The sequence below is a fragment of the Tiliqua scincoides genome, chromosome 16 (genome assembly GCF_035046505.1).
Source record: "Tiliqua scincoides isolate rTilSci1 chromosome 16, rTilSci1.hap2, whole genome shotgun sequence".
Lineage (NCBI taxonomy): Eukaryota > Metazoa > Chordata > Lepidosauria > Squamata > Scincidae > Tiliqua > Tiliqua scincoides.
Genome location: NC_089836.1, coordinates 6,125,340 through 6,150,553, shown reverse-complemented (window position 1 = coordinate 6,150,553; position 25,214 = coordinate 6,125,340). Strand labels below are relative to the sequence as shown.

General features: G+C 49.4%; 2 protein-coding genes across 2 annotated transcripts; one reads left to right on the top strand and one right to left on the bottom strand.

The window, feature by feature from the left end:
- The first annotated feature begins 304 nt into the window (after positions 1-304).
- On the top strand, positions 305-17,046 carry PHF19 (PHD finger protein 19). The gene is made up of 15 exons (XM_066610613.1): positions 305-442; positions 4,252-4,437; positions 5,061-5,142; positions 5,287-5,382; positions 6,131-6,231; positions 6,427-6,575; positions 7,347-7,442; positions 7,707-7,775; positions 8,790-8,910; positions 10,271-10,338; positions 10,620-10,790; positions 11,362-11,437; positions 13,486-13,571; positions 13,843-13,938; positions 14,596-17,046. Exons 2-15 carry the CDS (start codon positions 4,258-4,260, stop codon positions 14,948-14,950), a joined length of 1,746 nt encoding a protein of 581 aa, XP_066466710.1. The 5' UTR covers positions 305-442; positions 4,252-4,257; the 3' UTR covers positions 14,951-17,046.
- Positions 17,047-17,168: 122 nt separating this feature from the next.
- LOC136635635 (protein CutA homolog) lies at positions 17,169-25,090 on the bottom strand. The gene is made up of 6 exons (XM_066610884.1): positions 25,007-25,090; positions 23,218-23,366; positions 20,375-20,434; positions 20,203-20,248; positions 17,706-17,755; positions 17,169-17,391 (listed from the first exon to the last, which is right to left on the bottom strand). Exons 1-6 carry the CDS (start codon positions 25,088-25,090, stop codon positions 17,289-17,291), a joined length of 492 nt encoding a protein of 163 aa, XP_066466981.1. The 3' UTR covers positions 17,169-17,288.
- Between the last annotated feature and the right edge of the window lie 124 nt (positions 25,091-25,214).

Genomic DNA, 25,214 nt, shown 5'->3' with positions numbered 1-25,214 from the left:
GTAGATGTGCAACCCCTGCAGCCAGAAGTCCTGCTCTGTCTGTCTGTCTCTGTCTCTCTGTCCCACTGTTGGTGCAAGCGTCAGGATGGAACCGGGGAGGGGAGGGGAGGGGAGGAGGCGGGCCGGGGGGGGGAGCCCCGTGGTGTTAATTACATAAGCAAAACGTCAATAATTCGCGGGAAAAAGAAGCAGCAGAGGGAAGATGGCGCCCTGCATTCTGCCTCTGCAGCATCTTCACTGGGCACAAGCCCCCTAAGGGGGGGGGGAACCATTGGAGGGGGGGCGGTGCACAGCCTGGGATCGGCTCCTTCAGCCCTCCCCCCCCGCCCCAGGACTCCTGGGCAGTCCGATCTGCAGGCTTTCCCTGCCCCACATTGCAATGCAGCCAGGCAGCAGCTGAGCCCTGGGGGGGAAGAAAGTGCAGCCCTGTTGGAGATCAGAGGTAAGGGGGAGGCTGGTGGGGGCTGCCGGGGGCGAGTGGGCTTGCAATGCAACCAGGTCGGGGCAGAGACCTTGAAAAGGAGAGGGGTCGGTTTGATTTGGGGGGGGGGGATATTCCTTTTAAATAGGCAAAGCAGGAAAAGTTGCTTTCTGAGTTTGTGGTTCGGGGGATCGGGCCCTGCGCTGACACTCCTGGCTCCCCCCCCCTCACGCCCTTTTGCTAGAGTGCAAGCCCCGCTGGCTTCCGAAGGGGGCTTCCCTGCGCGGCCAGGATCGCGGCCACACCTTTGCACACTCTACCCACCCACCCCAAAGTGAGCCTAGGCGTGCCTACTCAGGAGCAAGCCCCGGTGCATGGCAGTGGGGGCTGACTCCCAGGAGGAGGAAAGCATGCGTGGGATTGCAGCCTTCCAGTCTCGTTCACCGGGCTGCGCTCCCTCCGAGTAGACCCGCCCCAGGCAGCGTGTTGCACGTGTGAACTCCCCTCTCCCAACCCCGGGCATCCTCTTGGAAACTTCACGTGTCCTTTAGTTCCGTGCAGGGCTCCAGCCTCGCCCTTTCCACCCAGGGGGGCTTACTCCCGAGTAGAACGGGCTTAGCGCCCCAGCCTAGGAAGTAAGTCCCATTGTAGTCAGCGGGGCTTACTCCCAGGAAAGTATTCATGGGATGGCAGCCCTAGAGCTTAGTCTATGCATGTCTACTCCTAAGTCCCATTATAGTCAATGGGGCTTACTCCTAGGAAAGCGTTCTAGGATGACAGCCCTAGAGCCTAGTCTATGCATGTCTACTCCTAAGTTCCATTATAGTCAATGGGGTTTACTCCCAGGAAAGTGTGGGTTAGGATCGTAGCCTTAACCGGGTTGGCAAAAGGTGTCCAGAATGCCAGTCCCTGTTTATGGGCGCCTGTCGCTTTAAGAAGAGGTCCTGGCACAAGCCTGAGAAGTTGTCAGGCTGGTGGTGGTGATGGGGGGCGGGTAGAATGAGTGTGTGGGGTGGATACTTTGTTGGCAAGCCTCTTCCCCCTTGCAAACTGGAGATCCACACCCCCCACCCTGCCAGGACAAGGAGGAGGCAACTTTCTTTCCCCTTATTGCAGGTTTAAATCATAAAAAAAAAAAATACATTTATGCACACATTTTGCTTCTCTTTATCAGCTACTTTATATCTGACCGCATCCTCTTCCTTTCCCCCTTTGCCCTGCTGGAGATCTCAGGCTGCTTTCGGTTTGACTGGACAGTTCTGGCTGTTGTGTCATGCGCACACCCCCTCCTCCTACCCCGCCTCCCCCAAATCTGGCCTAAAATGGTTTTTTGTTTTTTTTTTAATTTTGCACAAGGTTTTTTTTGAATCAGCCAATCAGAGCGGGTGAGATTTACATGTTTCAGAAAAGGGGGGAATGTCATGCCTTTTACACAGTGCGTAGCCAGGATGGAGCTGGACCAAGCTGTTAAGGAGAGGAGAATGGGGACAGATCAGGCAAAGCCAGCAGGAGGCAAACACTTGAGTCGCCAAGGGATGTAAGCCTGTCGCAGTGGCTGCCAGAGCTCAACTGAGCCTCCTTGTCTGGTGGCAGTCTACCTCTGATGGCAAGTTGCAGAGGGATAAGCATGAGGAGGGCTATTTCCGTGCCATCTGCTTAGGAAACATCTAACTCAGCCGCGCTCTGATACCTTCTAAAACAGTCTTCTTCAATTTTGGGGTTGGGACCCCAACGGGGGTCGCGAACAACTTGTGAGAGTGACAACACTGGACTAGAGCACCACCAGGTCAAGGGGGAGGCATCAGATGCCCCCCTCCAGTTCCCAGGAGGTTGTGTCCCACTCCTGCTCAGGTTCTTAGCAGTTGTGCTAAAAAAGCTTTCACTAGTGCCAGGCTTCAACTTTTTCTGGTCCCTCTGATAAGAATATTTGGTTACAGCAAACAGTACTGGGAGGGCATTGCAAGGGGGAGGGGTGGGCAGCAATAGGGTCAGGGGTGAGCAGATAGGGTCCTGAGAGGGGGGCAGGATTTATGGTGAGTCTCGTACTTTTATTTATTGGGGTCATGGCATGAAAAAAGGTTGAAGACCACTTCTAAAAAGAGCTAGATACATTCCTAACACCCATCCCTAGCAGTAGCTGATAACTTTGATTATGAAGGATGGACTCACCATGTGCAATATCAGGCACTTGTTGCAGGGATAAACAACCTGGGAAGGCTGTGGCCTTTCAGCCCCGTGTTTAGGCTTCCTGGTTGGAACAACAGAATATGGGACCTGCAGAGAGCTTGCATGAATTCCTGGCGCACATTCCTCTCAACAGCTACTAACCCTGAGAATGAAGAATGGCACCTCCTATACTGTGGTAGCCCTTCGTATCTGATGCTGGGGGGATAAACAATTGGGGAAGGCTGTTGTCAGCATGTCCTGCATTTGGGTTTCCTAGTTGGCCAGTTTTAGAAACAAGAGTACTGAGTGTGGTGGACCTTTGGTCTGATCTAGCAGGGTAGTTCTATGCGTATTCTTGTGCATCATCATTGGGGCGTGATGATATCAAAATTCTTCCCGTTGTTTAGGGCCAAACAATCGTGAGATGGCAAGGACAAAATTTAGGAGATCCAAGTCTGTCCCAAAGTTCACTGGTCCCTCTGGTCTCTTGGAGATGGACGTCAGGTGATGGGAGAAGCACCTTCAAACAGTTGTGTTGTTTTCTGACAGAAACTAGTTGCTTCAGGTGGTACTCAGCCCCATAGCAGCTGATACATCTTGGAGGTACCTCCTTTTACCTGCCCCAGTCTCTTTGGGACTCTTCAGTCTAGAGAAAAAGGCGACACACACACACACACATGATTGAGATCTATAACATTGTATAGGATGGATAGAGTGGATAGATGTTCTTTTTTCTCAAGAAAGAACAGGGGCAGAGATTGCTGCTGATGGGGGCAAGGTAGGAGGAGACTGGGAGGGAGGGCAGTGTGTGGAGAGGGTGGCAACTCGGCCTCTTAAATACAGCAGAGACTGGTGCTGCAATCACTATTTCCTGTCTCTCTTACCTGCCCACTGCTCCATCTTGACCTTCAAGGATTCTTCTGACTAAGAAATTTCATTTGCAAGGTGTGAGTTTCATCGGGGTGCCAGGTAGGGCTGTCAACTTTTGATGGATTTTAATTTATCTTCTTAACAGAGTAGAAGAGTAGTACGACAGACAAAAGAAATTATTTCTTCACTCAGCATGTGGTTGATCTGTGGAACTCCTTGCCGCAGGATGTGGTGACGGCATCCAGCCTGGATGCCTTTAAAAGGGGATTGGACAAGTTTCTGGAGGAAAAATCCATTACGGGTTACAAGCCATGATGTGTATGTGCAACCTCCTGATTTTAGAAATGGGCTATGTCAGAACGCCAAAGCAGAGTGGGGCTGTTCTTATGTTCTTATGTTCGTAAGAGGACCCATTGGGGATCCTGTAGATCTGGCTTTCCCACATCAAACAGGACAGTGGGCCCTAGCCGGCCCATGAGAACCCCTTCAACACCATACTTTTAGGCCCCTGCCCCAAGGAGTTTATATTCTAAAAATACATTCTAAAGTACATTCTAAAACTACCTGCATATGCTGGCTGGATCATGGCATTCATGGGCAGACTGGAAGCAAATCAAGTGGAGAAGGAATGGGAAATCTAGGAGTCGGTTCAGCTTCCCTTTTGCAGGGCGGGTCCAAATTCGAATTTGGGTCTCTTCTTAAACTCCAACCACTGCAAGGCCATTCAGCCATCCGTGATGCTGCATAAGGAGGCTGAATGCAATGGGCAAACCTTGTTGTTTTTGGCTCCCCAGCCTCTCATGGAGACCAGCAGCATGAGGTGCGTCTACGGGGCCACCGCACACCTTCCGCCATCGGCCATCGACTCTTCCACCAAAAACCGCAGCATCCAGCAGGAGCTGATGGTCCGGTTGACGGAAGGACAGTACGTCTTGTGCCGGTGGACCGATGGGCTTTATTACCTTGGGAAGATCAAGAAGGTAATGGAAGGATTGCTTTTTTTGAAACTCGTTTTTCCTTAGACGATCCATCCTGTTCTGAAGACTCGAGATGGAGAGCGATGGCCGGCAACCCACTCTACTGGCCTTGGTGGTCTGCAGAAGCCCCAGAAAGTCTCTTCCGGGTTGCTTCAGAAAGCCAGAAGTAGCTTTTTGAGGCTTCTGCAGGCTTCTATGGACTACAGGGGCCAGTGGAGTAGGTTGCCGGCCCAGCGTGGCCCAGAAGAACACCCTCCTGGTAAGTCATTTCCCTCTTGTGACCCGCTATGGAGGACAAGGTGGGTTGTGGCTCCAAGGCGTTTGGGAGCTACTGACCACCTCCAGTGGTGCACTCAGCCCCTTACTTTGGAAATCATATGGGTGTCCAGCTGTCCTCCCTCCCTACGGTGCCTAAGAATTGGTCACCGTACTACTAGGAGTAGCTACAGCCCATTTCAGTCCCCTGGTGTGCCCCACGGCAACAACGAAAAAAGAGGGGAACTTGCGCATTCTAATCTAGTGTGCGCTTAAGCTTCTCGCATCACTCCTTCTGCTTCTTAAGCTGCAGATTCAAACTGGGTTCCTGCTGTTTCCTGCTATTGGTCCTTTTGTATTTTTCTTTCCAGGTGAGTGGCTCGAAGCAGAGCTGCCTCGTGACCTTTGAGGACAACTCCAAATATTGGGTGCTCTGGAAGGATATCCAGCATGGTGTGTGAGCCTTTGGGCCCCCCTCTCCCCCCTGGGGGATGCTCTGAGCCCGTTGTTCGGTGCCCTTAAAACCTGGACCTTTGGCTTAACCCCCCCCCCCGGGATCTGGACCACAAAGATCACTGCCTGCTTTCTCTCTCCTAGCTGGTGTGCCAGGTGAAGAACCCAAGTGTAACAGCTGCCTGGGGAAGACCACCAGCCCCTTGAATGAAATCTTGATCTGCGGAAAATGCGGTCTTGGTAAGAAGAACTTTCGGGTCGGCGTCGGTGGTCTAGGTTAACAGCTGTCAGAGGAGGGTGGGAGCCTTTGTTGGGAGGTGACCATTTGGAATAGTTGGATCTCTCCTAGGACCTACTTTGACTGGGTCAACCCAACCCAGCGTGTGATCGAACCAGTGGTTTGTCCTGTTTCCCCCTTCCCTCTCCAACCTGGAGAGCCAGGGTGGTGCACATAAGAACATCAGAAAAGCCCTGCTGGATCAGGCCAAATGCCCATCTAGTCCAGCTTCCTGTATCTCACGGCAGCCCACCAGATGTCTCAGGGACCAGACAAGACAAGAGACCTGAATACTGGTGCCCTCCCTTGCATCTAGTGCCGTGGTTCAGGAGCTGTACTTAGACCTGGAAGATCTAGGTTCAAATCCTTGTTCAGCCACAAAGCTTCCTGGGTGTTCTTGGGCCAGTCACTCTCTCTCTGCCTCACCTACTTCACAGGGTTGTTGAGGACAACAGGAAGGGAGGAACTATGTTCACCACCCTGAGCAACTCGGAGGAAGGGCGGTATAAAAATGTGAAAATTAAAATAACTGTTGATAACCTTCTAAGAGTGGAATCCTTGGCTGTTCTGATTGCCTGGCCCATGCAATTTTTCCATGCTCCCCGTGTTTCTGCCGTGCAGATTCTGGTAACTGATGCATGTTCCCACCTGTAGGAAGGGCTCTGTGTTTTGTTTACAAAGCTTCACCTTGTTCTCTCTCTCCTCCAACAGGTTATCACCAGCAGTGTCACATTCCAGTCGTGGGCAGCTACGAGGGGTCCTTGGTGACACCCTGGTTTTGTCGAAGATGCATTTTTGCCTTGGCTGTACGGGTGAGCGGTTTGATCCAACCAAGGCCCCCTGCCAACCCCATAGTTTGGAGCATGGCTTGCTTGGTGATGGCTCCTTCATCACCGAATCACCTTAAGGAACAAATCTCGCTGCCCCGTCCACCATAAGGTCCACTTCCTCAGAACTGAGGAATCTGCCCTGCTGGGGTCCCCTGACACTTGTCGTTGCTTCCGCAGAAAGGTGGAGCGTTGAAGAAAGGGGCTATTGCGAGGATGTTGCAACTGGTCAAGATGGTGCTCTCCTACAACCCGGAGCAGCTGGATTGGGACTCGCTCCACCGAACCAACCAACAGCAGTGCTACTGCTACTGTGGGGGTCCTGGAGAGTAAGGCCGTGGGGAACGGGAACACGGGTTGAAGGAAGCTGGCTGTGAAACAAAGATGACGGCTGGGTGGTGGCTGGCCAGCCTGGGGACTGGGAAACTCCATGAGGACTAGAACCTTTAACCAAGGAAGAAAGCTCAGATTCTCTACTTGCCAAATTCTATAACCCAGTGGTTCTCAAAACATTTTAGTGCCGGGACCCACTAGTGAGTGTGTAGCATGTTCATTTAGTCCAGGAGTGTCAAACGTAAGGCCGGCGGTCCGGATGCGGCCCCTTGAAGCTCTTTTCCCAGGTTTTTGGGCTCTCCCAGCACCACCATCAGCTGCTCCCAGCTGCTGAGCTGAGGTGTCACTGCTGAAAGGGCAACCCACCTGATAATTGGGCTCTCCCATATCTGGAGATGTTTGAAAACTGTTGTTTATTTTACTTAGATACAAAACCATTGTGTTCAGTAAGGCTTAGGCTGTCGTCTTATCTTACTGGAAACAAACACCTTCACCCATATCTTGAAAATATGATCGAGGCTTTGTGTATTTTCTCTTAAGGGAGGAAAAAAGTGCTTATCGCTGGTCCTGACCTGCTCAATGACACCACTTCCTGCTATATGACATCACTTCTGGCCCTCAGCGGGCCTCATCAATGCTGTTTGGCCCGTTGTATAAAATGAGTTTGACACCCCAGATTCAAGTCTCTCAGTGGTTCAAATGAAATCTGTTCTCCTGTACTCCAGTCTGGCCTTTGGCGTTCTAATTTCAACTTGTGGTCTTTCCAGGTGGTACCTGAAGATGCTCCAGTGTTACCGCTGTCGCCAATGGTTTCACGAAGCCTGCACTCAGTGCCTGAGCGATCCCATGATGTTTGGGGACAGGTAGGTCCTCCTCTCCCCTCCTTTATGCGTTCAGTCGATGCATTTAGAACCGGCAAAGAGCCGCGCTGGATCAAACCTAAGCCCCAATCTGGGCCTCCTTGAAGGATCTCAAGAGCATGACTCCCCACCCCAATCCTGAAACAGTCACATATGGGGAAAAATGGTGTTTAACCACAGAGGCCCGCCAGAGACTCTGGGAAGCCTGGCTATAGGACCCAGAGCCCTTCCCCACTCTTTGAATGGTCTCTGCATTCTCTGTTCCAGGTTTTATATTTTCTACTGCTCGGTCTGCAACCAGGGTCCAGAGTACATCAAGCGCCTGCCTTTGAGATGGTAAGAGCCAGGACATTTGAATTGTGAAGGGAATTTGGCTGTCCCCTGGGGGGTGGGGGTGACTTATTCCCTTATAGAACTTGGGAGCTGGTATCCCCCTGATACTGTACTTTTAAGTTGGGATTATGTGTTCCATGGGGGTCTGAAATGCTGGACAGTTGCTGCCAGTCTGTGCCAGTCTACTCAATAGAACAATGACTGAACTCAGTAAATGGCATCTCTCTTTGGTAACGGGGCGGGGCGGGGGGGGGGGTTCGTGGCTCTGCATAGAAAAAGTCCAGGTTCGGTCTCCTGCTTTTCCAGGTATGCCTGGGAAGAGCCCTGGTTTGAAACCCAGGAGAATTACTGCCTGGTACCTATTTGAACAGAGGGCACTGCCTCCCAGAGTCGAGACACTGGTTCGCTTCGCTGTCTGGCAGCAGCTGTCCAGGGTCTTCAGACAAAAGACTCTTTCGCCAGCCCTACCTGAGCTTTGAACCTGGAACTTTGTGCGTGCAAAATGGAGTAATCGGTGATTGAATCACAGCTCCATCACTGGACACTCTGAAGCATCTGTGAAGCCCCTGTATACAGAGTTGAGGCCATTGGGGATGTGCCAACCTCTGATCTTCCTGGATTGGAAAAGGAAGAGGGAGGGCGGAGAGGAAGAGGAAGCATAGAGAGGAGAGTGATGGGCCAGAGTGCCAGAAACACTCTACATTTCCTTTCCCGCTCTGTCCTCTTTTTCCTTTTCTTAAGCAGGGAGTGGAAGGAAGAGGAGCGGCAGTGGAGTTGAATGGGCAGATAGTTGGGCACCCCCCCATTAATCTTGTACCTGAGGCAACCACCTAAGTTGGCCTCATTCTTGGGCCAAGCCCGAGACTATGACTGTAGGAGCAAGCCGATAATATCCAGACCTCGATTCAGCAGATGGACTATCAGTCAGCCATCCACTGGGTGAAAATGAACCCTCACACACCCACATTCTTGATCAGGGAGACAATAATTTTTTTTTCCATCTGTGAATGCCCTCAGGGTCGACGCGGTGCACCTTGTGCTCTACAACCTGGGCATGCAAAGCAAGAAGAAGTATTTTAACTTTGAGGAAATCTTAGCCTTTGTCAATCACCACTGGAATCTTTTGCAACTCGGGAAGGTAACTAGTAGGCAAGTCAAATCATTCAAAAGCAACTGTTTGCCTTCAATAAAGTTGCTTGTCTTGTTAACGATTTTTAGAAGTTGAACTGCATTTATGTTTTTCACTGAACTTTTTAGCAATCACTGCGAGCTGCTCTGTTTCTGTAAAAAAAAAAAATACTGTACATTTTTGCATTTAATTCATGATGTGACCTGCAAAAATATTTGATGCCTTAATGAATTAATATGGCCAGTAAATCCAGCTGGTGTTTCTGTTGCATGTGACTTTTGGGATATGTTGCTTTTTTCAGCAAATAGAATAAATACAGTAATAACAAGAAATAAATCCAGTATAGAAAGCTTGGAAGGGGAAGCCTTGCTCTACATTTTTGCATCTAGAACAGTGGTTCCCAAACTTTTCAGCACCAGGACCCACTTTTTAAGATGACGCTCTATTGGGACCCACCTAGCTTTACAAGACTTAAAAAAAGTTTAATAACTTTGATATTTCGTCCCCTTTGATAAGAGCCAAGGCCCATTTACCTGCTCACAAGTAAAACACACGTTTGGCTCAGTTTTGCTTTCCATAGGGCTCAGTACATTTTCCATGTCAGCTATCAGCTTGCCAGTTTTGCAACCCACCAAAAACCTGCTCACAGCCCACTGGTGGGTCCTGACCCATTTGGGAACCACTGTTCTAGAGAGCCTGTACTGACAACCTGAAGATGAAACACGGCCTCCCTCTTGTGGCCATGTGAATGAATAACCACTGTGTGTTGATAGCATGACTGTCCTTTTCAGATATAATTTCCTTTTAAAATAATTGGCCTAAGTAATAATCCAGTAAATTATAATGTAAATTTGTAAATTAAGTTAAATGGCAATGTATTAAAAATAATTGGAAACAACATTATTTATTAATAAAAATTATTATTGGTTTCACTGAGAACGTTTGTATATTCCTTTTCAATTAAATAAAAAGTTTTTATTTAAAAACATTTCTCTCCTGCCTTTCCACCCTTACAGGAACTCAGAGCTAAGTCCACTACTATTCAGTGCTAGCCATTCAGCATCTAGAGAATCTCAGTGTTTTGTTTTTAAATAAGCAGGTTTCTAGATCTCATGGAAGGAAGGAAAATGTTTTGACTACATCAGAGGAAAGTTCAGAAGCTGGAGGGGAGCTGAGCAGGGCTCCATAGTTCCCTGCCCCTTCCAGCTTCCATCAATGACTGGGGGTGAGGGAATGGGAGACTGGCATGGTCTTCTTCCCTCGAGAAGCTTCTGTGGATGGTTGGCTCTCATTAAAAGAATGGTGCATCTTTTCACATGGTAATGTCTGCAGTCCAAGCCCAGATCTTGTCTCAAATCCTTCCTCCTAGCTGACCGGAACCCCCGTGACGGAGCGAGGCCCCTACCTTCTGGATGCACTAAACAGCTACAAAAGCAGGTTGGTGGCCGGTCATTTTGCCATAGCTCCTTTTCCCGGCACATGCAATTTTCAAGGCTTCTCTGGACTGAGGGAGTAAGAAATAAATCAATGAAGCCCTGAAGCTCTTGCCCACAGAGGAGGCTGTATCTGCAGTGAGAGCTGGGAAATCTCCCCGTCCCCTATCCTGGGAAGCTACTGCCAATCTGAGCAGGTGGTACCAATGGTTTGACCTCCGGTCTGACTCAGTGAGCAGCGTCATTTGAACTCTGAGTTGTTGTTTTTTAAACACTGTCTTTCAGATTTCTCTGTGGGAAGGAAATGAAGAAGAAGAAGTGCATTTTCCGATTGCGGATCCGGGTCCCGCCCAACCCGCCGAGCAAGCTGCTGCCAGAGAGGGTTCCGGGATTGGTTGAGAGGAGGGCCGCGGAGCCGAAGAAAGGCGGGAGAAGCAAGTATTCCCACAAGAGCAGGTTTGTGCGCAGGCTGGGTGATGTGCTGGAAGTGTTGAGTGCTCCAGTGGATGCTCTGGAAGTGTTGAGTGCTCCTAGCAATCGTTGGCATTTAAGCAAGCCACTGCGCGAGGCAGGCTGTAGCTCAGGGATATAACACCAGCTCTGGAGGTGTTGGGACCGACCCTGGTAGCCTCCCTTTAGGACTGGCTCAGACTCCCTAGGGAGCCACTGATGTGCTAGTCTTCTGCCTGCAAGAAGTTTAGACAGTGGGGCGGAGACTTAAAAAAAAATTATCCACCTATAAAATGCATCCACCTATAGTTCGAAAGATTAAAATTCATGGCTGACTACCTCTTCCTCCATTTGCTCGGAATTAATTAATTTGCAGCTGTTGCCACCTCCTGGGTCTGTACAGATTGTGCCCCATATAGATTTGCGCTCCCTGCTCCACACACAATCTTGCATCTAAAGGGGGAGGGAAATGGCCCCATTGAAACCCAGCTGTACCAGTGAGGCACACAAACCTTGGGAAAATCCCAATCCAACAGGGTTTGAATTGTAAATTTTTCCCCATTTTTTTTTTCCACAGTTCCCTACCCCAGGTGAGGAGACAGGCAGCCCAGAGGAAAAGATCCGCATTTCTCCTGGAGGATGCCATTCCCAGTGTTAGTTTTCTTTTATTTTGAAATGAAATTGTCCCTTGCTGCAGTGCCCTGCTTTAAAATACTGTGTGTGTGTGTGTGTGTGTGTGTGTGTGTCCTCAGGAGTGAGGCCCTCCAGCTGCAGATTTAATTATCTGCAGCACTTGGTATCTGTGGGGGTAGGTGGGTCCTGGAACAAGTCATAAGAACATAAGAACATAAGAACAGCCCCACTGGATCAGGCCATAGGCCCATCTAGTCCAGCTTCCTGTATCTCACAGCGGCCCACCAAATGCCCCAGGGAGCACACCAGATAACAAGAGACCTCATCCTGGTGCTCTCCCCTACATCTGGCATTCTGACTTAACCCATTCCTAAAATCAGGAGGTTGCGCATACACATCATGGCTTGTACCCCATAATGGATTTTTCCTCCAGAAACTCATCCAATCCACTTTTAAAGGCGTCTAGGCTAGACGCCAGCACCACATCCTGTGGCAAGGAGTTCCACAGACTGACCACGCGCTGAGTAAAGAAATATTTTCTTTTGTCTGTCCTAACCCGCCCAACACTCAATTTTAGTGGATGTCCCCTGGTTCTGGTATTATGTGAGAGTGTAAAGAGCATCTCCCTATCCACTCTGTCCATCCCCTGCATAATTTTGTATGTCTCAATCATGTCCCCCCTCAAGCGTCTCTTTTCTAGGCTGAAGAGGCCCAAACGCCGTAGCCTTTCCTCATAAGGAAGGTGCCCCAGCCCCGTAATCAGCTTAGTCGCTCTCTTTTGCACCTTCTCCATTTCCACTATGTCTTTTTTGAGATGCGGCGACCAGAACTGGACACAATACTCCAGGTGTGGCCTTACCATCGATTTGTACAACGGCATTATAATATTAGCCGTTTTGTTCTCAATACCCTTCCTAATGATCCCAAGCATAGAATCCCAAGCAAAGTCCCCCGTGGATACATATATAACTGATCCTTGATTTATTCTAAGCCAAATTGAACAAGAGCTAATGTGCATTGGAAGACAGAGGGGTGTTCCGTTCTGGTTCAGAGCACCCCCACAAGAAAAGGTCTGAAATTTGGGGGCTTTTCAGGATACCAAAAATATTTTCTTTGGGCTGCTAGGCTTCTGGGAAGGAAGCCCCCTTGAACTCCACAGGGACTGATCCTATCCAATTTTCCAGGGCCGGTGCAACCAAATCAATGGGGCATGCGCTGCGTCTTGTGGTGGGGGGGAGTAACATAGGCCTCTTCAAGGTATGGGAGCATTTGGTCTTCAAGGTATGGGAGCATTTACCTCGGGGCTGCATTGCGGCTGCACCGGAGCTGGAAAGTTGGATAGGATTGGGCCCTAAGTCATCCTATATACATAGGATTGTAAGACTGCAATCCTGAACATGCTTACTGGTGTGCAAGTGTTACCCCTGCGTGAATGTACTTAGGATAGCGACACAGGGAGGCGAGGATGATTGAGGCTGATAAAAGGAGGGGCAGTGTGGAGAAAGTGGATAGACGGTCCCCCCCCTTTTCCTGATGCTCGAATGGACTGGCAGTAGACACACCAAAGGAGTGTGTCTTTTATTTCCCCCTCACTGTATGTTGTCAACCTGTGGCACTCACAGCATCAAGATGCAGTGAGGGACACCAGCTGAGATGGTTTTAAAAGGACGTTAGACAAATTCAGGGAGCAGAATCCTCTAGGTGGATACCATTATGCGCGGGGTGGAGAAATAGGATCGAGATAATTCCCCCCTCCCCTTATAATGCTAGAAGTCAGAATCAGTTGGGAAGTGGATTGGCAGGTAGATTTGGGGAATAATAACCCATGATATGAATAAAGCATGTTGACAGCCAGGCCCTGTACAGAAAATTATATTACGGGGACACAATATTTAAATGTTGCCCTGTAGGCTTCTAACCTAAAGGTCCTTCTTTATATGACTCTTGGCTTGGTAGTGAAACCCATTGCCAGACAACTGGTCCTGGATCTGATGTTCAGAAGAAGACAAACTGAACCTCCACAAAGACTTAGCTGATTCTGCCCCATCCTTTTTTTCTGACCCCCCAGAGCGATTTTGCCTCGGCTTGGAGTACGAACCACCACCTGGCCAGTATCTTTGATTTCACGCTGGACGAAATCCAGAGTTTGAAAAGGTAACTGCCTGCACCCTGTCTCCATGTTGGAGCAGCCGTTACCCCTGCCAGCGTCCCCAGGTAGAGCTGGGAGAGAAGTATAAAGTATAATTTAATGGTTTGTTGCGACAAAGAAAGAAGGCCTCTGAGCACGTGCAGAAAGCATTCGTGCCTTGCTAAATCCTGTGGTGAGCTAAAGGCCCTCTGCATTGCTCAGAGGTGAGCCGCTCTCAATTGCTTCACCCGAGTTCCAGCCCGGTGACGAGACGTTCTTTCCTCGCTCCTTTTTCAGCGCATGTTCGAGTCAAGCTTTTCTTTCGGACGTGGATTCCACGGACGCCGTCAGCACATCGGGCTCCGCCACGACCAGCCTGTCGTATGATTCGAGGTGAGGGGCTGCATTCTGCATTTGCTCTCTCTACAGAAAGCGTTTTCTAAGAACATGCTTGTCATCGGCTTATTTTTTAAAAATATAAATACCTGCATCAAGAATAATAACAATAACTGCTGTTTATATCACACCATCCTTGGTGCTTTGCAGAGACATAGAGGGCAAGTCCCTGCCCCGAGAGGCTTGCAATCTACACACTGACACAAACGCAACACAGGAAGGGAACTGAAATTAAGTATTTACAGTGGGCCTTCTGTATCTGTGGGGGATTCATTCCAGGACCCCCTGCGGACACAGAGTTCCACGGATAGTGAAATCTGCAGGAGGGTGGGATGTCCAGCCTTCCAGAAGTGGCTTTCAGAAACCTCTGGGAGGCCTTCTGAGGTGCAGGGAGGCTGCTTCTGGTTGTATCTGGGAGGTCTCTGAGGCCCTCCAGCCACAAGCTCAGCATCTGTGGATATTCAAATCTGTGGATGCTGAGCCCACGTTCCTGCCATTAACCCATTTCTGCCCAGCCCACAGGTGTACACATTTGATCCCTGTTGTGGATATGCAGTTGGGCAGAAATGGCTTAAAGGTATTTCACTGATTGATCTTACTAAGGAGCCGCATAAACGCTGCACCTGTTGATTTGTTGCTGTGGCTGTTTTCTAGTAGGAGGAACGTGGGCAGCCGGAAACGGAAGCTGTCGGCCAAAACCTACGCAACGATGGAGGCCAAGCAGAAGTGCTTGGAGCACTCCCGGCGGATCACGCCCCGCTGCTCCTCGGAAGACAGCGAGATGGCCTGTGGCCCGGCGCGCCCAGACAACGCCATTGACAGACACACCTTTGAGAGCCTGAGCGAGGACGATTCGTCCCTCTCACACCTCAAGTCCTCGATCAGCAGCTATTTTGGGGCTGCCGGCCGGCTGGTGTGTGGGGAGAAATATCAAGTCCTGGCACGGAGGGTGAGCTCGGATGGGAAAGTGGAGTACTTGGTGGAATGGGAAGGGACCACTCCCTACTGAGGCAGTGCTGGGCATTGAGAAGGGAGGGGGGAGCAACCAAAGCAAAAGGGGTGATGTGATTGGATGGAGAAGCCAGACTGGGCCATAATGGCTTTGGAGAACTCTCCTTCAGGCTTCTTGCAGGCTGCACTGCCCGGTGTGTCGTCTCCATGGCAGGGCCGTGGAACACTCTGTGGTTTTTGGAAAGACTTTTGAGGAGGTTCTGTGGAGAGAGGGGCCATTTTGGAACAGCGCCGGCTCTCACCATGTGCCGGCAACATGGCTTCTTGTTGCTTTTTTAATGTTGCTGCTTTGTTAGGGGAAGAGGTGGGGCCATTTTGTCCAGGGGGCCAACTGATTTCCTCTTTCCTGGATTGGAAGGGAAAAAGGAGTGTGGAGAAGAGAAGAGTGACAGGCTAGACCCGTCTCTCCATACTTCCTGTTTTAGCTCCCCCCTGCTTTGAGTGTGGGGAGGAACGATGGCTCCTGACCCACTCCCTCAGACTTCTGGGAGGTCTTGGGTCACCACTGAATGGAGGAGTCACACCAGTGCAAATAAATATTCTTTATTCATGACCAGATGCCCAGAGCAGCTTTTTCTTGATGCTGGCAGATAAAAAACAATGATAGATGGGCTGGGTCATTGTGGACAGTGGCAGAAACCGTCCAACGGCCTGACCAGCTCCTGAAGTGGGTAGAAAGGAGGGTGTGGCTACTTACAGAACAGGGCATAATGGGACAGCAGGAAGTACAAGTCAGAAGTCCTGGGTTCAAATGCCGCCTTGCTTGTTGCAAACTCACTAGAAGGCCTTAAGCAAACTGCCATTTTCTTGGCCTGCCTTATCTTTGCCCCACAATATGCAGACAATCGTATTGACCTAACTTACCCCGAGATAATGTATGAGAAATGTTTTGAGCGCTTGACAGCTTATACCATTAGTGAACATTTGGCCAGTGGCCTCCATCTGTCTGGGCTGCAGAGAAAAAGGGATTAAACCTACTACTGCCAAATCAAGCTACACGCCTTGGTCCCATCATACAAGTTGACCGCTGCAGTTACATTTTAAAACCTGGATTGAAACCAGTTTAGCAGCCGCCCCTTTCCCTGAGGGATGGTGGGAGGGGTCATTTTTGAGAGGCAATGAGGAATTCTTTGTTGAAGACCCTTATTGTTGGACAGTTCCCCAAATTCCTCTGTTGAGAACCACGGCGGTTAAACCGGTTTTTAATTTGGAGCATTGTCGCAGGGGGATTGATTGATGGGAGAGCCATGCTCTGCTTGCAGGTCTCTCCCAGAGGAGAGCAAGGTGGTAGAGTCCTGAAGGGTTAGGATGGACTGTACCACTTCATCCTGCAAAAACCATGGTGTTTTTGGAACCCGCTCCCATGTAAAATAATGCCAGGTCAGGAAACCATTCACACCATCATCAGTTTACAAGCACTTTGGGAAGGATTTATGTCACTTAGCCCCCTCCTTGCCCGGAAGTGGTCTTTCAGTCGCCGTTTCCATGAACTGTGGTTACATTAATCAAACTGCTGACTGAGTTGCACAACGAGGGGTGTCAGAAGAGTCCAGCCGTTTTTGTTAAGGTGATCTTTGGTACCCCGGCAGTCCAGGGTGGCCCAGATTCTGAGAAATGTCCAAAATTCAAAGCAAAGAGCAACCTCGTCCGGCAGATTGCACCCCACCATGGCTGACCCCTCGAAAGGACCATTTCTCCCCTTTCACAAATGCCTAAGTGAATAAAAAAAAAAAAAATCTGCTGCCCTCTCCAGAGAGAGGAGTTTGCAAAGCTTTCCAATGCTCCCCCATGGATTGTGTCCCCCTGGTCCTGTTGTACATTGTACTTCATGGCTGCACGGATATGGAGGCTGCTCTCGTGTGGAAGACATGTGCTGCCTCTAATGCTGTATCCCACACCTGCCTGCAAGGGTATGGGTTTTAATGCTGCATTGGTTTGAATGGATCTTTCTAAAGCTCCTGCGCACCTTTTTTTTTTAAAGAGAAAAATAAATTACCGTCTCTCGACGTGCTGCTTTTTAAATATAACTGACCTTTTTTTGTTGTCGTTGTTCTGTTTGAGATGAAATTAACATGTCAGATGTAATGATTAAAAAGGCCTTTGAAAAAGTTTCCCAGGCTTTGTGTCGTTGAAACGGGGGACACTCTCTGTTGTGAAGCGAGGGAGATGTGATGGGTGGTGTCAGAATCTTGCAACATCCATCCAGAATCCTGCTACATCTGTGGCAGCCAACCGGGTGACTCTGGAAAGCAAGGCTTGAAGGAAGTAGCTCTCTCCTGAGCCGCTGGGATTTGGAGATAGGCTGCCCCTGAATATGGAAACTTTATCCAGAGCAGCTAATCATCCGGGATATTTTCCCCCATCCATCGTAAGTAAACCGGGTTCCCCTGGTCAATCGACACACTGATAAGCTCAGGGATTTCAAAAGGATGCATGGACCTGTGGGAGGGAATGGACGGATGATGTGAGTCCCTCTCGATGGAAGCAACAATGACCATTTTTTACCCACAACACACCCTGAGAACTACGGTGTATCTGAAATTATAAATTCATTTCTGGAGGTCTGTGGGGGGGGGGGCGGCCTCTAGGAGCTGGTTCTCACAACCACTTTTGCCACTGAAAATGAAAGTCTCCATTTGCATTTTCTTTTTAAAAGTAATTACAACTTGCTAGACCTCAAGGTTACAGACAAGACTTCGGGAGAAGCACTGATCCATGCTTCTATTTTTTTTGAACCACCAAGAAAATCTTACCTGACATAGTCTGACAACTGACTGATTTTGGATGTCCGTGTTTTCACCAGCTGCAACAGAAAAAGGGGAGGGCTGTGGAATGGATTAGGAATCACCCCTGGCATCATTGGCATTTGAACCCTAGTCAGAACCATAAGCTTCTCCCCTGTTGCCTGCTCCCTTGTCACTTCCATTGACAGCCACAAGAGGGCAGACTTCTCTGTTGCCTAATGGCAAAGACACAGGCAAGAGAGAAGGCTGCCCTCTTGCTCATCCTGTTCTTTCACACTTCCAGTCAGAGCCACAAGAGGGCAGACTTCCCGGTTTATTTGGCTGCCCTTTTGCATTTCCAATCGTGTCCACAGGAGGGCAGACTTTGATTGGAACTGCATGAGTGGAAGTGCAAAAGAGCTGCCAAATTAGCAGGGACACAGGTGTGGAGGGTGTCAATCAAACAGGGAAGAGGAAAGTGTGCCCTCCTGCCTGGCAGTGCAAAATGCTGCCAACAATAAACAGGCATTGCAAAGGTCTGCCCTCCGGTGGACATAAGTGGAAGTGCAATCGGGCAGCCAAAGAACCAGGGACACAGGTGTGGAGGGTGTCAATCAAACAGGGAAGAGGAAAGTGTGCCCTCCTGCCTGGCAGTGCAAAATGCTGCCAACAATAAACAGGCATTGCAAAGGTCTGCCCTCCGGTGGACATAAGTGGAAGTGCAATCGGGCAGCCAAAGAACCAGGGACACAGGTGTGGAGGGTGTCAATCAAACAGGGAAGAGGAAAGTGTGCCCTCATGCCTGGCAGTGCAAAATGCTGCCAACAATAAACAGGCATTGCAAAGGTCTGCCCTCCTGTGGACATAAGTGGAAGTGCAAGAGCGCAGCCAAATAACCAGGGACACAGGTGTGGAGGGTGTCAATCAAACAGGGAAGAGGAAAGTGTGCCCTCCTGCCTGGCAGTGCAAAATGCTGCCAACAATAAATAAACAGGCGTTGCAAAAGTCTGTCCTCCTGTGGACATAAGTGGAAGTGCAATCGGGCAGCCAAAGAACCAGGGACACAGGTGTGGAGGGTGTCAATCAAACAGGGAAGAGGAAAGTGTGCCCTCATGCCTGGCAGTGCAAAATGCTGCCAACAATAAACAGGCATTGCAAAGGTCTGCCCTCCTGTGGACATAAGTGGAAGTGCAAGAGCGCAGCCAAATAACCAGGGACACAGGTGTGGAGGGTGTCAATCAAACAGGGAAGAGGAAAGTGTGCCCTCCTGCCTGGCAGTGCAAAATGCTGCCAACAATAAATAAACAGGCGTTGCAAAAGTCTGCCCTCCGGTGGACTTAAGTGGAAGTGCAATCGGGCAGCCAAATAAGCAGGGACACAGGTGTGGAGGGGGTCAATCAAACAGGGAAGAGGAAAGTGTGCCCTCCTGCCTGGCAGTGCAAAATGCTGCCAACAATAAATAAACAGGCGTTGCAAAAGTCTGCCCTCCTGTAGACATAAGCGGAAGTGCAAGAGGGCAGCCAAATAGCCAGGGGCACAGGTGTGGAGGGGGTCAATCAAACAGGGAAGAGGAAAGTGTGCCCTCCTGCCTGGCAGTGCAAAATGCTGCCAACAATAAACAGGCATTGCAAAGGTCTGCCCTCCTGTGGACATAAGTGGAAGTGCAAGAGGGCAGCCAAATAGCCAGGGGCACAGGTGTGGAGGGTGTCAATCAAACAGGGAAGAGGAAAGTGTGCCCTCCTGCCTGGCAGTGCAAAATGCTGCCAACAATAAACAGGCATTGCAAAAGTCTGCCCTCCGGTGGACATAAGTGGAAGTGCAATTGGGCAGGCAAATAAGCAGGGACACAGGTGTGGAGGGGGTCAATCAAACAGGGAAGAGGAAAGTGTGCCCTCAGGCCTGGCAGTGCAAAATGATGCCAATAATAAACCAACAGGCATTGGAAACGTCTGCCCTCCGGTGGACATAAGTGGAAGTGCAAGAGGGCAGACTTTTCCCTGTTTATTTGGCACTCTCTGCACCTGTGTCCCTGATCATTTGGCTGCCCTCTTGTAGTGACAGCAACTGTTACCCTGCACATCTCGTCTGATCTTGGAAGCTAAGCAGGGTCAGGCCTGGTTAGTACTTGGATGGGAGACTGCCTGGGAATACCGGGTGCTGTAGGCTTATACCATAGTCTTTCGAGACTGAAGGTTGCCAACCATCTCCCTATACTGAACACTATCTCCTGATCTTGTCTGATCTCAGAAGCTAAGCAGGGTCAGGCCTGGTTAGTACTTGGATGGGAGACTCCCTGGGAATACTGGGTGCTGTAGGCTTATACCATACCATTCCTTTAGTTGTGAGAGGGAGCGCCAGGGTGATGGCAGTGACACGTGGCAACAGAAGTCTATCCGGTCTGCCCTCTTGTGGTTGTGAGTGGGAGTGTGGCTGAGAGGGGATGGCAAAGAAACAGGGAACAGAGAAGTCTGCCCTCCTGTGGCTGTGCCTGGAAATGCCAACGGGTTGGCAAAGCAAACGCACTTACCAGAATTATTTCCGTGGCTTCCTCTATCTCCCCTTTCCAAATGTACCTGTGAGAAAGCCAGGAAAAAAAAGTGTGCTTTAAAAGGAAACCAGGAAGTGCACAGCTTCTGCAGGGGTGGACAGTCACACAAGGAATTCTTGGAGTGTGCAAAGGGCTTTTGTTCTTGACTCACATAGTTGAGGCCTTGGGGAGGATATTCACACAAGCCGCCAGTTTCTTCTCCATAATGGCCCTAGGAGAAGCAGACAGGGGGTCATGAACACGGTCTACCATTAGCATATGGTGAGGCCATAGCTCTGTTGTAGAGCACCTACAGATTCAGGTTTTAATCTTTTGGCACCACTACTAAGACCCTTACGTTGTTGCTGAATATTTTGGGAACACAATCAGAAATGTCTTATGGAATTTAGCTACGGTCTTCAACTGATCTATTATAATTTTGTTTATGATTTTTCCTAGTTTTATACCGTCCTTCCTCCACGGAGCTGAGGGTGGTGTATGTTATTCCTTCTCTCTTTTGTCCTCACAACAACCCTGTGAGGTAGACAAGACAGAGAGAGAGAGAGAGAGAGAGAGAGAGAGAGAGAGAGAGACTGGCCCAAGGTCACCCAGGAAGCTTCATGGCTGAGGGGGGATGAACCTGGATCTTCCAGGTCTAATTCCAACTCCTGAACCATTACACTTTCCTGGCTCTCAATTTATGAGTTTGCTTTTTAATCCCTGGCTAAAAATTCCTTGAGATGAACACTAAGCCTTAAACCCTGGCATGGAATTGATATTTTACAGCTATAGATCCCTTAGCAAGATCGGTCCTTTGAGGGAATCTTGGGTTGTCAGCCGTATTGTCAGTGCCGGTTAATTATGCCCCAAGGCAAATTCCTCAGTTTGCCTAATGCTGAACCTGATGCTGCTGTTCAACTCCAAGGTTTTTGCCCCCCCAGCATTTCAAAGGAAGGACCTGATGGTATAAATGTTCCTGCATAGGAGAAGTACAGGTGCTGGTCTCCCCCTTGATCCCCCCCTCCCAACGAGTGAATGAATGAATGAATGTCATTGGGTGATGGCAATCTTGTAGTCCCATGTATGCAAACAATTCCTTAATCTACACCTTGCAATATTTAACATTTTCCCTATTTAGTTTTCTCCCCCCACCCCAAACTAGAAAGCCCCAAATGTCATCTCCTTCCCTCCACCTCCCATACCATTTGGGCTACCCAATTTTGCACCTTTCCCCTATGCTCCCATATCCTTCTCTGAGAACTGGAGACCATGGACTAATCGCAGCTGCAGCATGGATTTAACCCTGCTTGCCTCCCTTGTTTCAATCCCTTCATTAATAATCCCTAGACTGGAATTTCCCTCTCTTTTTTATTTTTACCCCCCCTCCCACCGACTCTGTATGGATCTGAATAGACTTGCATTCTGCATCTATTTATAGCCTTGGGCAGTTTTATCTTCTCTACAGCTTACAGTCATATGACTGAAAAAAGTCTTGCAATTAATACTCCTGCCCTAAACTCTGCCCCTTGGGATTTATCGATAGATTAAAAAATAGGCATGTTTTAGGTGGTGCGTACAAATTTGCTTCAGGAGGGTCGCTGCAATGGGGCTGTTCTGGCAGGGAACTGGGGGTCAGCAGAACTTCCCAAAATGAGCTTCTTGTTTTTCCAAAGTTCACCCCCCCCCCCAAATGGCCAGCCAGCCAAGGTTAACCTTAAAAGCCATTCTGAGCCAGACTTGGGGCGGGGGGAGGGGGTGAAGGGGACAGAACTGACTTCTCTGACTGCCTTTCTAACCAACAGAACCTGGGTGTGTGAGAGTGGGGGGGCGGAGGAGGAAGCAGGGCTGTTTACAAAGAGGAGCCCTTGGGATCTTCCCATTTCTTAGTCCGCTTTTCTGTTGCAGACAGAGGTGCAGTGTTGAAAACAGACAGGCCATTGATGTTCCTGGCTCAAGCAGCCTTGAGCAACTCCATCAGGACATTTTTTCCCCCCTCCAAGTTCTTTACTTTGTCACTCCCCCCCACCCCCAATTAATGACAGACTATGGATAACACCAGGCATGCATTAAGATCTGACCAGCTGGGCGTGGTCCAGGGGGTGGCACTGAGGTGTGCTGCCCCCGTTACCCAGAAGTGTGTCAGTTCTCCCCCCTCTCCTCCTTTCCTGGATTAGAAAAGGGAACAGAGAGGAAGAAGAAATGGGGAGGAGAGCAGAGCAGTGAGCTAGAGAGGATCAGAGATGACACTCTAGCCCACTGCTCTTCTCTCCTCCACACTTCTTTTGCCTGATTCCGTCTCTTCCTTTTCAGAGGAGAAGGAGGCAGGGTGGTGGAGACAAGTAGCCCCCCCCCCCAAAGGACAGAACAGGATCAGCTGTCTTTAGGTACTGTCTAAATCAGGGGTGTCAAATCCTTTTCATCCAGAGGGCCAAATAGCATTCATTGAGCAGGCGATGACTAGAAACAAGCACTTTGTTCTCACATAGAAACTCATTTGCTGCAAATAACAGAAGAGAAAATGTGCAAATCTTGGTCAGATTTTCAAGATATGATAGTGCCAAAGTATCACTTGGGGAGAGCTCAATTATACGGGGGGGGAGGGGGGTCTGAATAAAGAGCTTCCAGGGACCATAACCACCTCCCGGGCCTTATGTTTAACTCCTATGGTCAGTCTAGATCAGGGGTGTCCAAAGTCCAAAGAGGGTCACATCATCTCTCTGACACTGTGTCGGGGGCCGGGGTGGGGGGAAGAATTTACATTTCAAATTTGAATAAATTTACATAAGTTTACATAAATGAATATATTAAAGATGAACTTATATGAATGAATGAAGGTCTTGCAATAGCTCAAGGCCTTTCTATTATTATTATTATTATTATTATTATTATTATTATTATTATACCATCCCCAGCTGACAAGTAACTAGAGCTTGAAAAAGCCATCCAGTACTTCTGCCAACATTTATTTCAATTATTCATTGGACACATGAGCAGAGATCAGGCCGGTCAACTTACCTTGCAATATCCCCAGCTACTTGTTCATTGGGACAGCTGACGAGAGCGACGGAATGGGTTCCTGTGATGTAGCTGCCGGTGATCAGCGAGTGCAGCTGAGGGCCCACCGTTCTCAGTACCGAACAGAGCAGCAAAGATAGACTCGCAGCCTGGAGGAGGCAGAAGGTGTGGGTTTTAATCCACCCTCTGAAAGAGGCCCCGCAATTTAGGTGATGCAAACACAGGTAGTGAACGACAATAAAATGCAAGGGGAATTTGTCGCTGGGGAATGCAGGGGGATCTTGTAATAGATGGATCTGCCTGAAACATAATGAGAAAGCTGGCCTATTTTCATCACTGGTGGGAAGCCGCTCCCCAGAGTTTCAGACAAGCATCTTTGCTAGATCTAGCTGGAGTTGCCGCCAGGAACAGAACTTGGGACCCTCCGCGTGCACAGACAGGCTTTGGCTGTTGAACTATGACTCCTCCCACGATGCGTTCTTGATCCAGACAGGAGGCTCCATCAGCTACACTGGCAGCTGTTTTGAGATATTTTTCAAAAGCAGACCCACCCCCTCCTCTTGCGCAAAGTGGCTGTCTTAAAACAGATGAAAGAAAGTCTTTCTTGACCCAGCGTGTCCTTAACCTGAGGAACTCCCTGCCACAGAATGTGGAGATGGCGTCAGGCCTAGATGCCTTCCAAAGGGGATTGGATAGATTGATAGAGGAAAAATCTATTGCAAGTGATAAGCCGTGATGGGCACATGCAATCTCCTGGTTCTAGAAATAGGCTGTCTCTGAATGCCAGTGTAAGGGAGGGCACCAGGATCCAGGTCTCTTGTGTGTTCCCCAAGGCATCTGGTGGGCCACTGTGAGATACAGGAAGCTGGACTAGATGGGCCCTGGGCCTGATCCAGCCATTCTCTTCTTATGTTCTTTAGACCCTGAATAGGGTTCATGTTCCTCTAAGAGTTATTCCAAAAAGAAAAACTCACCCCCTGTGCAACTTTTCCCTGACATGGTGTTGGGAGAAGCTGCTGTGGTGGAAAGTTCCCTTTTTGTGCTGGGACATTGCAAACTGCAAGTGTCTGGGCTGTGTACATGGTACAATTATGCCATAAGGAGTCTGCCTATTGGCCTGTCTAGCTCAGCATCGCACACTCCGCGTGGTAGCATCTCCCCAGTGTCTCAGTAAGAGAAAGAGGTCTTTTCCAGCCTTGCCGGAAGCTACCAAGGTTTGAACTTGGAACCTTCTGCAGGCAAAGCTCTCCCATCGAGCTACACTCTGTCTCTGCCGGCATTTCTCCATTTTGATTGTTTTTAGAAACTGCAAACTGTTAACAATTTTGATGGCTTAACACTTTTAAAAAAAACAACATGTTAAATGTGTTTCTAGTCAGTACGGTACCTAACCTTCACCACCTAGCGAAAGTTTTAAAAAAATGCAATGATGAAGGCAGAATTAAAAGCGCCGGCCATCTGGATCTCATCGGATGGACAAGCCGGGGACAGTACCCATTTGTCAGGAAATTTGCTCTAATATGGACTGCCATGGGAACAAAATCTAGGGCAGAAGACGAAGCACAATTAAATTTTCTCCCAGGGAGACCGGCTCTGTTCGGTCATGAGATCATCCAGCTATTATTATCCAATTAAGAGAAAAACAACCTGGTCCTTCTCTCCCCCCCCCCCCAACAATGGTCCTTTAATGCAAGAGAGAGAGAGAAAGGGCAGTGATGCAAGACCTGCCTCCCTCGTCAGTTTCTTTCCTGGTTCAGCAAGTGTTTTGCAGATGTCAAATTTCACTTACCAGCAGCAAAGAGGACCAGCCTGGGCGAGGCGAAGCGCTGGAAGACCCGAAGAGTGCTTGGCAACGTTGGGTGAACCAGTCCATTCTTGCCATCCCAATGCCCTCTTTGTCCCAGCCCTTTCTCTCCTCTCTCTCAGTCCATCTCTGGAGCTGTGGCACCCTCCTTCTCTCTGCTCCACTGGTCCAGACCGCAGCTGGAAAAGTTGGA

Coding starts and splice junctions, on each gene's coding strand:
- LOC136635635 (XM_066610884.1), bottom strand. CDS start 25,090: ATGGACTGGTTCACCCAACGTTGCCAAGCACTCTTCGGGTCTTCCAGC. Junction 20,435..23,217: donor GTAGCTGGGGATATTGCAAG/GTAAGTTGACCG, acceptor TGCTTCTCCTAG/GGCCATTATGGAGAAGAAAC. Junction 17,756..20,202: donor AAGCCACGGAAATAATTCTG/GTAAGTGCGTTT, acceptor TTTCTGTTGCAG/CTGGTGAAAACACGGACATC.
- PHF19 (XM_066610613.1), top strand. CDS start 4,258: ATGGAGACCAGCAGCATGAGGTGCGTCTACGGGGCCACCGCACACCTT. Junction 6,232..6,426: donor TTTTTGCCTTGGCTGTACGG/GTGAGCGGTTTG, acceptor TTGCTTCCGCAG/AAAGGTGGAGCGTTGAAGAA. Junction 7,443..7,706: donor CCCATGATGTTTGGGGACAG/GTAGGTCCTCCT, acceptor TCTCTGTTCCAG/GTTTTATATTTTCTACTGCT.